Below are 14,041 nucleotides of genomic sequence, written 5' to 3' on the forward strand. Positions count from 1 at the left end.
ATCTGAAAATGTGAAACCATTCTAAGCTCTCAGGCTACACAAAAACAGGCAGCAGGCTAGCTTTGGCCTACAGGCAAGTTTACGAACTCTGGTTTTAGACATGGTATTTAAAGACCCTTTTATATTGAAGAGTGAGAATAATATTCTGGAAGGATACACAAGGAACTGGCCATGGTAATTGTATTTGGGTAAGGGAAATGGGTATCTGAGCTGGGAAGACTTTTTCAGTATACTGTTTGAATTGTTTACCCTGTGCTCGTGTTACCATTTCAAAAATAGAGTTTCCATTTTTTAAGGTCCATTCAGGAATTGTAAACCCAATGAATCTGACTTAAGTGGACCCTGCTAAATATCCGGATTCTAGAGAGTTCTGCCGTTAGCTAATTAGGAGCATTCACATGGTGGCTCTCCAGTCAGGGATAATAACTTAAATGGTGCAGACTTAAGAGAACTGGGCTTTTCATTTAGGAGAGCAAGTGATAAATTATGTCCTGAGCTTTTGTGCCAATAGGGCTTATACCATTTCTCCAGGAAGAGCAAGTCAAATGTCATAGAATTTGGCAGAAATAAGCAAGAAAAACAATAAATGCAGATAATTTAATAAAGCTAACATTTCTTGAGAGCTGATTGTATGCCAGGCACTTGATTTGAAGGTGCCAAGTTTATATGAATGTATTGAAGAAAATACATCACAGGAATCCAAAAGGAAGATGAGTGTGCCTGGAAAATATTAAAAAGCTGTAATGAGTGGTGGAAGGACTGGGGAGCTTACTGAACATGCCTCAAGGTTAAAAACAACAGATGTGAGACAAGGAGAGCACAGAGGAAAACCTGAAGTCAGAGTCACAGAGCTGTAATATCCTACTTTTTAAAGACCAGAGGAAATGAGTCTTATGTTACAGAGTTATAAGTTTGGGTTGAATTTTAGAAAAACTTCCTTACTGTTCACATTGTGGGTTCCTGGAAAATATTATTATGGGAAATTGTGGAATTTCCTATTACAGAGAGAGGAGAAACTCTAGAACAATAATTGCCTAAATTTTGACAGGGAGCAGGGGTGTTTAAACCCATTTATTATACAATGTACAGACACATATACACATTTAGCATCATGATTCATATACATATTCATATATACACATTATATACATCCTTATACAATTGATATGTACATACTGAAATTTGAATTTCCCTAGTCCTCAGCTAGCTTATGAGTATGAATGAGGTCCTGTTAATAGCAACAGCTCAACATTTTATTTTTTTGAGATTTCAACTCTGTCATCCAGGCTGGAATGCAGTGGCATGATCAGAGCTCACTGCAGCCTCGACCTCCCAGGCTCAAGTGGTCCTCCTGCTTCAGCCTCCTGAGTAGCTTAGCAGGGACTAAGATGTGCACCGCTATGCCCAGATAATTTTTTAATTTTTAGTAGAGCTGGGGTTTTGGCATGTTGCCCAGACTGGTCTCAAACTCTTGGGCCTGAGTGATCCTTCTGCCTTGGCCTTCCAAAGTGATGGGATTATAGGCAGTAGCCGCTGTGTCGAGCCAGCAACTCAACTTTTATATTGGCTTATTCTTCAGGACCTCCAGTTCCCTATCAAAGTCTCCCTCCCCCACAACTCCCCAGTTATTCCAGAAATGTCTTGGGATCTCTTCATGTTTCTAATTAGGTCTGCTCTGGCTGCCCCTTCCATAGACACATTTTGTGTCCATGGGGCAGGGCAGTGCCCAACCAGTAGTTGATTCCTCTGCTGGGCACTTCTACAGGGGTTATAGCAGTGCCTGGGGTGCTATTTCACAGTTGCCCTAGAAGGGCTCTGAGCCCTCTTAGGTTCAAAGATCCACTGTAATAGATGGCAGAGTTGTTTGAGGATGAGAATGAGGTTGAAATGAGCTCTCTCTTGCCTGTTGAATTGGAAGGAGGCGCCTTATACCTCAATGTTTCCAGACTTCATTTTTATTTACAACCCTTTCCTTCTCGCCTCTGGATGGTAGGAAGGTCTCCCGAATCTAGTATGGGTTGGTCAAACACAGCTACACTGAAAATTACACATGTCTGTAATGGCTAAGGCTTTCCTCTGGAGGTGAAGTTCATGGTTCCTAGCTCCCCCTGAGTTTAGAATGGATTTTCTCCCAACAAGCCCCTTGTATTAATAGATAGTAGAGTTTGGCAGTAGGGCTTGGTGGAATTTGATAGGACTATGCCATTGGTTTACCAGATGGACCCAGATATGCCGGGATCCCACAGTGGACACAGTTTGTGTCTCTTCTCAGGAGACTCTCCCTCATACTTGCTCTTCAGCTGCTTCCTCTCTGGTGCTTTCCCATCAATGCAGATTGCTCTAATATCACCCATCTTTAAAACTTGCCCTTGAAACTACATCCTCCTTCAATTACTTCCCTGTCTCTTGACTCCCTGTCTCTTTACACCCAAACCTCTCAACTGCAGCATCCTGTTCTTTGCCTTCGTAAACAGCTTTCATGATAATATATAATCATCTATGTATTTGTGTGATTATTTGTTTAATATCTATTCTTTATTAATCTTGATGTCTTGGATCATGAATTTTTTTTCCCTTTTGCCATTTTATCTTCAAATATCTAGCACAGAGTTTAGTGCAGAATAAGTGCTCACTGAATATTTGTTGCAGGCACGAACACATGAATGAATGAAGCAAACAGGTTTCTGGTGGACTACCTTCCCAGCAACCAAGTGCAGCTGAAACTCACTTCTATTTGATCTGGAACATTTGGTGAGTGAGAGAGAAAGACAGACATGAATAGTAAGGAAATCTTAATGAAATACAACTTATCCAAAAAACCCTCTATGTTCTCCTCCTGAGCAGCAAATACAGATAGCTTTTCTTTATAAATAAAGCAATTTCATGTTGGATACAGAAAAAAATGTTTGAAAATTATGCTCAGAAAACAGCTTGGGAAAAGAGATTGTGACAGCACACATCATCACTTTTCATTACTTACCCTTTCAAATTACTTCCTTAGGGAAGTAGAAAACATCGTGGAAGGAAGGAAAGAAGAAAAGAAGACCTAGAGGCGTAGCTCACAGTGAACCCAAGCTTCTCTTGGGTTCCTGGATTTCTTCTGTATATTTCCTCAAGATGAAACTTCAGAAACTTTGGTGAGATTTACCATTATTTTTCTTTTTACTATATCGTTTTAAAAAGCCCAGATCAATACATAACCAACGTGAATCATGACAGTGAAAATGAAAGCCCCTGAAATTTCCTCGAAAAGGCATAAATCAAGAAGATCTCTGATTTTCAGATCTGCTGATACAATACCTAAATAGTCAAAAACATTCCAGCAGGAAGTGGCTTTAAATTACCATTAATGTTTATAAAAACCTATTCAACTTTATAATAAAGTTTAAGATAATAAATTGTGGATTCATCTCATTTTAAATCAAGGCCTTTATATTTGTTTCTTTTTTTCTAATAGAGACATAGTCAAAATGTCATCATATCTTGCCCAAATCTCCGAAGGGCTGAAATTTGAATGAAAACATATGGTGTTTTTTTTTTTTTTTTTTTTTTTTTTTTTTTTGAGGCAGAGTCTTGCTCTGTCGCCAGGCTGGAGTGCTGTGGTGCAATCTTGGCTCACTGCAACCTCCGCCTCCTGGGTTCAAGCGATTCTTTGGCCTCAGCCTCCCAAATAGCTGGGACCACAGGTGCGTGCCACCACACCCGGCTAATTTTTGTATTTTTAGTAGAAACGGGGTTTCACCATGTTGGCAAGGATGGTCTTGATCTCTGGACCTCATGATCTGTCCACCTCGTATTTTTCAGATAAGTTAGAGAGTATCTCTTATGAAAGCACATATCTTGGGCATTCGTAGGTCCAAATAAGGCATAAAAATAACTATTGAGAAAAGATACACACAGAAAGGCTACAGTAAAAGGCATTCAAAGGGAGCCATTTGTACTTTTATAAACTATCTCGCTCTCTTCTTCCCTAGCTCTCCTAGCCAACCCTTTCTCCCATCTCCACAATTATAAATTCTCTGTTTATTTTCCTTTCAGGAGCTTTTCTTGAAGACCACCATAAAGAAAGTGCATTTCATTTGAAAAATTTGGATGGGATCAAAAATGAATCTCATTGAACACTCCCATTTACCTGCCACAGATGAATTTTCTTTTTCTGAAAATTTATTTGGTAAGTTGTCAAGTTCATTTGAATGTCAGTAAGAACAAACTACAATTTGGAAATACATGAGGAAATGCCTAGATGATGAGTCCAACCCAGAGTAAATAACAAGTTTTTGTTCCTTCTAAGCATTGAATCAACGTTAGCTACTCTGCAAAGTAAGAGGTAGATCGGACCTTGGATTCATGGGACCTAATGGTCTTCATTTTCATAGATGAGGACTGCAAGAGCTTTGTGGATTGCTCAAGGCCATGAGACTAGATAATTAACAGAGCAGGGAGTAGAACCCTGCTCTAAGACTAATTCCAATATTATTATAGCAGGTACTAAACTTATGAAATCATGATTCTTATGGCTTAATATGATACCTATTAAAGGCTGGGTTTACTTAGGTTATAGCTGTGGTAGATTTCCTTTTGCAGTTCCTCCAGTGCTGGGGGATATGTGGCACAATGTCAGGATTAGTCATTTAAGCTGGATTGAGGACAAATTGTACTAAGCTGTTTTCAGTAGATCTGTAACTAGGTGATACCATAAAATGATATATCGCTCCACTTTATGCATTTATGAAAAACATCTCATTATAAAGAGTTGCAACTGAGAACATTAACAAAGAGTCAGCCAAGGCAATATTTTGGGTGGGGCAGGGAGCCTGTCTGCCAGTGTTAAAATAATTCCCTCTGCATAATAGCCCTCCCGGGAGCCTGGGATGCTCCCAGTTTTCACCCTATATTAATATATGGGCTATGATATACCATAATAGTGAAAACACAAACACTAGAAGTTCCTCAAAGCTCCATGCATGAAGGCATGATCCCTTATTTGGTTGCTGATATTCCTATGAGCTGTTAATAATTTGTGCTGTTACCTATTAGTCATTAGCACTTCAGCGTGTGATAATTGATTAGGCCATTTTCAAAAAGGGGTCATTATTTATGGGGGTGTAATAATTACTGATATGTCTACCTGCCTCCACACAGTACAAATGCATTTAAGGACAGTGACCATATTTCATTAATCTTTTATTATCCAGTGCATATTAAGTATGCATTTGATAAGTAAGAGTCCAGTAATAAATAATAGAAGGGAAAGGAAAAAGAGCTTTAGGGAAAAAGCAGATGTTGATCAGTAACTCTCAGAGAGACCAAAGGCAGCAGTAATTATTTATTAAATGCCAGTTCTCCCAAGTACTTGCTGCATCGTATTTCTTCTAGTTGGCTTATCTTCACCCTGTAGATACAGTCAAGGGCAGTGGGAGGCCCTGCCTCCATGTCTACCCACTTGATCATTTGCTTCTGGCCTGCTGGCCCTTCTGTGGTACCTCAGAAGGAAATCAATGTATAAACATCTTAATGAATTTTTCTTCTCGCAATCAGAACTCACAGAATTATTAGGACTGTTGGCACATACCGTAGATGAAGGATCATTTCACTTAAGTTTTTTTTTCAAATAAAAACTGCCATTTCCTGTTGTAAAATTTTATGATTGTTGGTTGAGATCTCTGAGCTTAGGCTTCCTCATTACTAAACCAATCTATTCAGCTCCAATTTGTATACAGAGAAAAAATTGTAGGGTTTTCCTTACAAGCTAGCCTAATTTTCAGCAAACACACAAGATTTCAGGGTGATTTCAGCAGCCATAAGGTGAAAAAGATGTCAGTAAATACAGAAAAAGCTGTGACAATGCCATCAGGTTAGAAGCATCTAAAATGATTGTAAGGAAGCACTGTGCCTTCTGCTTTTATGATGTGGTTCTCTGCTCTCTCTTTTGCCAGACCACATTCTTATTCTGTTTCCTGACACTGCATTTGAGGTTTCTGAGAATATGTAGCACAAGCTGCATGAGCTGCAATGCACAGCTATAATTCTTCTGGCAAGCTAATCTGACCATGTGTGACCATTAGGACTCCTTTTCCGCTTCTCCACTAAGCTGTAAAGCCAGGTCTAAGCACTTTTTCTTTTCTTTTCTTTCACCCTCCCTTCCTCCCTCCATCCTTCCTCCCTTTCTCCCTCCTTTCCTCCCTCCCTCCCTTCCCCTTCCCCTTCCGCTTCCCCTTCCCCTTCCCCTTCCCCTTCCCCTTTCCCTTTCCCTTTCCCTTCCTTCCATCCTTCCTGTCACAAAGTCTCACCAGGCTGGAGTGCAGTGGGGCGATCTCAGCTCACTGCAACCTCTGACTCCCTGGTTCAAGAGATTCTCCTGACTCAGCCTCCCAAGTAGCTGGGGTTACAGACTAAGCATTATTTTCAAATCTCTTTCCTCCATTCCTTCAGTCTCACTTCACTTAACATACCCAAGCTAAAGGTATGCCAAAGGGGAGGATGAAGAAAATTTGATTCCTTTATTTCCCTTCCCTATCGCCTTGTGTGTCATGATGACATTGACGGCTTCTATGACCCCTTCATGTGCTTAGGGTGAAAAGCACCAGAAAAAAGACTGGACCATGAATGGGTACTCAACAGGCCTAACTCAGTACTCCGGGGTCTAAGCTATGCCAAGGGTTCAGAAGGGTTAATCTATGGGTTCAACTACCCAGAAAGCAGGACTCTTTTCCAATGGTTAACTGTGTATTCAAAACAGCAAATGAGGTTAATGGAATAGTCTATGGATAGCTGTCATGTCTTCTCTTCAAATATGGGGCCCTGACAATATGCTGGCCTTGGAATAAAGCAGGGACTAGGACAGGCAAGATCCTAGTGGAGAACAAGCTCACAATAAACTTGTAAATAAATCAATAAGCAGAATAATATCATTTTTATACCTTATTTGGACCTAAAGATCCCAAGGTAGTGATACGCGCTATGAAAGCAACAAAACAGGGTGATGCCTTAGTGTCTGGAGAGATGGGCTGTTCTAAGTTGTCTGGTCAGGAAAGGCCCTTAAGGAGCCCACAATTGAGCTCAGTCTGAAAGACAAGAAGCCAGAGAGAACAGTCCAGTAGAAGACAATAACAAGTACAGAGGCCCAAAGTATGAAACGGACTTGGAAGGGCCTTGTCTTCTACTTGTTTTTCTTTTTGTTGTTGTTGTCGTTATTGTTGTTTTGCTTTGTTTTGAGATGGAGCTTCGCTCTTGTTGCCCAGGCTGGAGTGCAATCTTGGCTCACCACAACCTCTGCCTCCCAGGTTCAAGCGATTCTCCTGCCTCAGCCTTCCAAGTAGCTGGGGTTACAGACGTGCACCACCATGCCTGGCCAATTTTGTATTTTTAGTAGAGACAGGGTCTCTCCACATTGGTCAGGCTGGTCTTGAACTCCCAACCTCAGGTGATTTGCCCTACTTGACCTCCCAAAGTGCTGGGGATTACAGGCGTGAGCCACCACACCCGGCCTCTACTCATTTTTATTTAGGGGTAGGCAACTGCTTTCCCAGAGACTTCTCTTTCCCATTAACCAGCTGTGCAGCCTTGAACAACTCCCTCAAGTTCAAATGGTAAAAGTAGATTATCAGGCTGGGAGTTCTAGGACCCCATCTGGGTTAAACATTTGAGTCCACAAAAATGCTGCAGTTTTCCATGTCAGGAAGTGGTGGTTCAATAGTACTCACCAGGTACACTGCTCAACAAGTCCTTTTAAAGTTGTCCTGGGCATGGCCCTCTTCACTGCAGGTTATTATAAAGGTCATAATTCAATTCCAACTTTAAGGCATTTAGAAGGTGACCTGAAGACAAATATTGACAAGCACTCACTATTGGGTGCTGGAGACACCAATGACCTTCTCAGTGATAACTTGCAGCTTCTTCTAGAGGTGACCATGGGCACCTTACTCTTCACAGGCTATGCTTAAGGTGAAGGGGAAATATCTTCACCCCTGTAAATGTTTATTCCAAAAAACAGAGCCCAAATGAGGACTTCTGTGAAAGCAGTTTATGTGAGAGGTGATAGGGGAGCAGAGAAGAGGGAGTGAGTGATGCCTCAGGGAAGGAGGGAAAACCAAAGAGGTAAGTTTTCAAAATCCCGGCTGTGGGTAAGGCCAACTTGTTGCCACTGGGAGTAGCACAGAAAATTGTCAGCGGAGGGATCAGAGACTGGAGCATATATTAATATTAACTGGCCCCTGACTCTCATTAGTTGAGCGTCACCCCAGGGGGCATTAACTCCCTGCCCTTCTGGACTGTTTTTGAGCTCAGGCCAAGCTGTCTCCTGTGGGTTTGGAGAAGTTCTGGGCAGATAGCAAAGGGATGTGCAGTATGCTCTTGAAATGACAGGCAGTCAGCCTGTGGTCATTATCTGAGCTCATGTGTGATCAGCTGCCACAGCTATGGCCCAAGTCAGAGACTGGCTGAAGGGATGTGACAGCATCACCAGAAAAAGAAGAAAAGAAGCTTGGACAGAATGGAATTAGAGAGATGGGGGCTGGAATCACCTCCCTGAAGTCCTTTAATTTATTCTGTGGCCAGATATCCCTGACAAACCCAGATAGGAATGTAGCCTGTCAGTAACTGAATCCACATAGAGGCCTGGAGGTAGAAGGACATGGTTACCACACAGAGATTCGTCTCCCTTCCTCTGGGAGATCTTGCAAGCCAGGAAACTTGGTCAAAGATTAATTTAGTGGATTAAATAAGGCGTCTCTGATGAATGAAGAAGGCAAGGTTTTATGCAATTAATGCATAATAAAAAGTAATAATGACAAAGTCCACAGCTTCCCACTGTTTGACACAGTGAATAAGATAGGAGATGGCATATTAACTAATGTCTACATTTACTTTTAGCAAATTAGGGTTTAAAAACTCAAAAATTACAAAAATGTAAACACTAAGAAACAAAGCATTCCAACAATAAGACAGGAAAACAAAAGAAAGTACAGTCTTATCCTCCCACACTCGATGTTCCCAGTACAGTGGTTCCTGACTCATTGAGCACAGTGACACTGGGAATGGAAATAAGGAATAAAATAGAAGGAAATGAAATCTCAGAGGCAAGGGATATTATCTGAACTTCAGTTTTTGCCTCTGTAAAATGGGGATAATAATGTCACACTTTACATGTTGTTGGGAGGAAGGAATGGGCTGTGTGGGAAAGTGCTCTGTATGCTGCAAGGCATCCTAAAATGTTTTAATTAATCCAGAGTTTGAAATGCAGTTGTTATATTTGAAATTGTTGAAATGATAAACACCATTCCACTCATTAAAAGAAGGAAGTACTGTTTATTTCAGCATTGTGGAATGCAAAGAACTTTCAAGGGGCCAGAAAGAATCAACAATATGTAAATAAGGCTGGGTGCAGTTGGCTCATGCCTGTAATCCCAGCACTTTGGGAGGCCAGGGTGGGCAGATCACCAGAGGTCGGGAGTTCAAGACCAGCCTTGCTAACATGGTGAAACCCCATCTCTACTAAATATACAAAATTAGCTGGGCGTGGTGGTGCATGCCTGTAATCCCAGCTACTCGGGAGGCTGAAGCAGGAGAATCACTTGAACCCAGGAGGCGGAGATTGCAGTGAGCTGGGATAACGCCACTGCATTCTAGCCTGGGTGACAGAGTGAGACTTGGTCTCAAAAAAAAAAAAAAAGTAAATAAATTTCTGGATACCCTAAGGAAGGGAACACATGTTCTGTCTCATGTTTGCATTATTACATTGCTAACAACAGCTTTGGAATCCATGTCTTGTATTGCATTTAATTGTATTTAATAGTCTTTCCAGAGTCCTATTCTGATTGAGGCCTATCAAGTGTCAGGAGGTAGATCCTATACAATCTCACTTATCTTTCACTTCCTTTGGTTATTTCTCATTGTCTTATGCTTTACTCAGCTGTGTATGCCCATTTCCTTAGGATGTACTTTATTTCTTTTTTTATTTTTTATTTTTTTTTAGACGGAGTTTCGCTCTTGTTACCCAGGCTGGAGTGCAATGGCGCGATCTCGGCTCACCGCAACCTCCGCCTCCTGGGTTCAGGCAATTCTCCTGCCTCAGTCTCCTGAGTAGCTGGGACTACAGACGCGTGCCACCACGCCCAGCTAATTTTTTGTATTTTTAGTAGAGACGAGGTTTCACCATGTTGACCAGGATGGTCTCGATCTGTTGACCTTGTGATCCACCCGCCTCAGCCTCCCAAAGTGCTGGGATTACAGGCGTGAGCCACCACGCCCGGCCTATTTCTTTCTTTTTATTTTCATAGAGACAGAGCCTTGCTCTGTCACCCAGGCTGGAGTGTAGTGGCACAATCATAGTTCACTGCAGCCTTGAACTATTGGGCTCAAGCAATCCTCCCTCCTCAGCCTCCTCATTCTTTATTTTCATCAGAAAACACTCACTTTGAAATATAGTTCTTCCCAATGTCTTATGCTTAAATTAAAAGAATCTTCCAGATGTTACAGAACAGTCAGGTGTTTTAAAACACAATTAAAGGTTTTGAGATAAAGTTTTGTAGAATATTTCTGACATTTGATTTCAGGTATTTTTCCATCTCACTGAGTTCAACTCAAATGAACGTAGTTCTGACTTCTTGGGTGAATTAAAGTTGAAAGTTTCCAGAAGACAGAGAGATACATTGGCTCAGATAAAATGAAGCTTTGTTTTAGCATACTTGAAATATTTTGTCACTGCTGTTTCTTCTCCACAGCTCTTCCATAGCTGTGAGTAGTCTCTAAGGCATTTAATTCACTGTGACTTTGGTTTTTGCTTTCCCAGTGAATCTCAGCTCTGGTTCTCTTGTTAGTGGAGTAAAGAAATGACAGAAGGAAAGATGTATTGAATGAGCCTTTTCTTGTTACAAAAATAGGTTACTGCTTCTTTCAGCTAGGGCATGCAGAGTTTGGAAAAGGTGTGTAATGAGTCAGAGAGCTGGCCAGCTGCGGGTGATTCCACTGCAGCCTAGGCCTTAGCTCCCAACTTTGAAGACTAAGAAACAGATTTTTAAGGGCACCAAGTTGAAAAAGATTTACTATAAAATCATATTGCAAATGTATTAGCTTACAACAGCTACTATTTCTTGGGTGCTTTATAGAAACTCATGAGTCAGATATCAAGCTAAGTACATTTTAGATTTGTTAACATTTCCTGGGTTGATTCCAGTCTCTGCCATCTACTACTCTGTGGTCTTGGGCAAATTCCTTAAATTTGTGCAAGTTACTTGCCTTATTTAATAAGGTGATAAAAAGAATGCCTGGCACATCACAAGCACTCTATTTGCCATTAAAATTAACTCTCACAACACTCCTATAAGGTAGATACCATGACTATTCCCCTTTTATGGTAAGAAAATGAATATTCAGTGACGTTAAATAATCTGCTTAACATACCATAATCAGTAAGTAGGCAATTGAAATATAATCAGGACAAGAAAACAAAATTCAATGTTTAAGTCTCCAGGCTGAGAGAATATACTCCTATTCACCTTCTCAACTGGGAAGGTCTTTCAATAAGATTATCTTACTTGAAAGTCTGCTGACCATATATGGCCTCAAGAATAGTTCTCAAAAAAAAAAAAAAAAAAAGCATTGCCAACATTTACTCTGAGACCTTCCTTTTTCCATGCCTTCATAGCTGGCGCCCCACTCAGCATGAGGGGTACAACATTCACGGTGCTCTCGAGTACTATACAGAACAGTGCTGTCAGAACTTTCTGTGATGAAGAAAGTGTTCTAGATCTACTCCATCCAATACAGTAGCCATTATTTGCATATAGTTATTGAATGCTTAAAACGTGACTAGTGTCACTGAGGAACTGACTCTAATTCAACTTGATTTAAAAAGCCTGATATGCTTTGGCTCTGTGTCCCCACCCAAATCTCATCTCAAATTATAATCCCCACATGTTGAGGGAGGACCCTGGTAGGAGGTGATTGGATCATGGGGTTGGTTTCCCCATACTCCTCTTGTGATAGTGAGTGAGTTCCCACAAGATCTGGTTGTTTGATAAGTGTCTGGTGCATCTCCCTTCTCACTCTCCTGCTGCCTTTTGAAGACATGCTTTGCTGCCCCTTCACCTTCCACCGTAATTGTAAGTTTCCTGAGGCTTCCCTAACCATGCAGAACTGTGAGTCAATTAAACCTTTTTTCTTCATAAATTACCTAGTTTTGGGTAGTTCTTTATAGCATTGTGAAAACAGACTAATAAATAGCCAAACATAGCTAACGGCTACTGTTTCAGACAGCAGAGCTATTCAGGGGAAAAAATCTATTTTTAGGGAAAAAATAATATGAGGCAGTTGATTATTTCTAAGAGAAATGCAAAGGGATCCAATCAGTCTTGTTATGTGAACATTCTGTGTGAATTTCACTCAGCAACAAGGGTTTCCTGGGTCAGCTAAATTATCCTGCTCTTTTCTTATCTAGCATGGATGTTTCTGAGGGCAACAGACAGGTCCATTTATTTTGGCCAGTGAAAAACTCAGTGGAGAATTCTTGAAATGGAAAATTCGGAATCATTCATCTAGGTTCATATCCTCTGGGTAGCTCTTTCACCTACGATCCTCTCAAGGCAAGGATAGCTCTTGGATTGTGAGGGGGGGAGAATGAGGTCAGAAGTAAACTGAGGACTGAAAATGGCTTTGCAGATGGTGACCCCTGATCAAGCAATTCAAACTGAAATATACCCATAGACCACCACCCTTTTCCTCTTTTTTGGCAGTTAGGGCAAGTGTGCCTTAGTTTTTCAGCCATGGGGTTTTGAGTCAGAAGACCTGGGTTAAAGTCCCAGCTTCATTCCTTACTAATGGGATGACTATAGACAAATTACTAAAACTCACTGAGTTTAAAAATAGTGGATATCACAAGTAATACCTCCCTCAAAGGGTGCAGGTGAAGATCTGATGAGATAATACATATGGAACCGCTTTGTAAACTCGTGAAGGCTATAGAAATGTCTTAGGAATGATTATTCCACTTGTACAGTTCACCTTTGCATTTTAATACTGCTTTCATATTTACTATCTCATTTTATCTTCAAAACAGACCTAAGTAGGGAAGGAATTATTATCTATGTTTACCATCTATTGATGTAGGCAAATGGGACCCACAGAAGCTGAGAGACTCACCTAAGATTACACAGTGCATCTGGCTACATTGTGCCCGGGTTCCACCCTGGATCAACTGAGTCCCCTTCTAAAGCCCTCATTTCTAAAAAACAACCAATAGGCTGAAGCTTGGTGTCCAAAAGTTATGCTGCAGGATAAAAAACAGAATTATTCCTATTCAATAAGCAACCCAAGGTACAATATGGGTCTAAAGCTGAGCAATCTTAACATAAACATAATGATGATAGGTAGCCATCCATTGTGCTAAGAATTTTATAAACATTATTTTAATTAATAATCACATATAATTCTTGGAGGTTGTATAGTTATCAGCCCCATTTTACAACCAAGGAGATTGAGGCAGAAAATGGTTCAGGAATTTTTCCATTGTCCACAGAGCTGGTAATTGCCAAGAGAACCTGGATGTATTAGTTTTCTGGGAGTGCTGTAACAAAGTACCATAGACTGAGTGGCTTACATCACAGAAATTATCTCTCAGTTCTGGAGATAATTTCCAAAAAGTCCAAAATCAAGTTGTCAGCAGGGTTGGCTCCTCCCGAAGGCTGTGGGTGGAGGATCTGCTCCAGGCCCCTCTGCTTGGCTTGCAGATGACCATCTCCTCTCTGTGTCTTCACATCAATTTCCCTCTCTGTGTTTCTGTCTCTGTAACCAAATTTACAGTTTTTATAAGGATAAAAGTCATATTGGACTTTCATTTTAATTTAATTTTCTCTGTAATGAGCCTATCTCCAAATAAGTACATTCTGAGGTACTGGGGTTTAAGGCTTCAACATATATACATCCTCATCTTACAATGGTTCAACCTACCATTTTTAGACTTTTCAGTGGTGTAAAAGAGACACTTTCAGCATAATTTTCTTCCTTCCTTTCTTTCTTTCTTTCTTCTTTCTTTCTTTCTTTCTTT

The 14,041-nt window shown here is 40.8% G+C and overlaps 1 protein-coding gene across 3 annotated transcripts in view; it reads left to right on the forward strand.

The window, feature by feature from the left end:
- The window catches only part of NR1H4 (nuclear receptor subfamily 1 group H member 4), an 86,742-nt gene that overhangs the window by 13,237 nt on the left and 59,464 nt on the right, over positions 1 to 14,041 (forward strand). For 2 of the 3 annotated variants that reach the window (XM_032298909.1, XM_032298916.1), the window contains exons 2-3: positions 3,002 to 3,137; positions 4,039 to 4,171. In XM_032298909.1, the coding sequence (XP_032154800.1) occupies positions 4,093 to 4,171 (79 nt within the window). In that variant the 5' untranslated portion in view covers positions 3,002 to 3,137; positions 4,039 to 4,092. Of the gene's footprint in view, positions 1 to 2,603; positions 2,752 to 3,001; positions 3,138 to 4,038; positions 4,172 to 14,041 lie in introns of all 3 variants that reach the window. The other variant, XM_032298913.1, reaches the window with a different exon arrangement.

This window comes from Sapajus apella, unplaced genomic scaffold, assembly GCF_009761245.1.
Source record: "Sapajus apella isolate SASKATOON/1434 unplaced genomic scaffold, GSC_monkey_1.0 scaffold2, whole genome shotgun sequence".
Classification (NCBI taxonomy): Eukaryota; Metazoa; Chordata; class Mammalia; order Primates; family Cebidae; genus Sapajus; species Sapajus apella.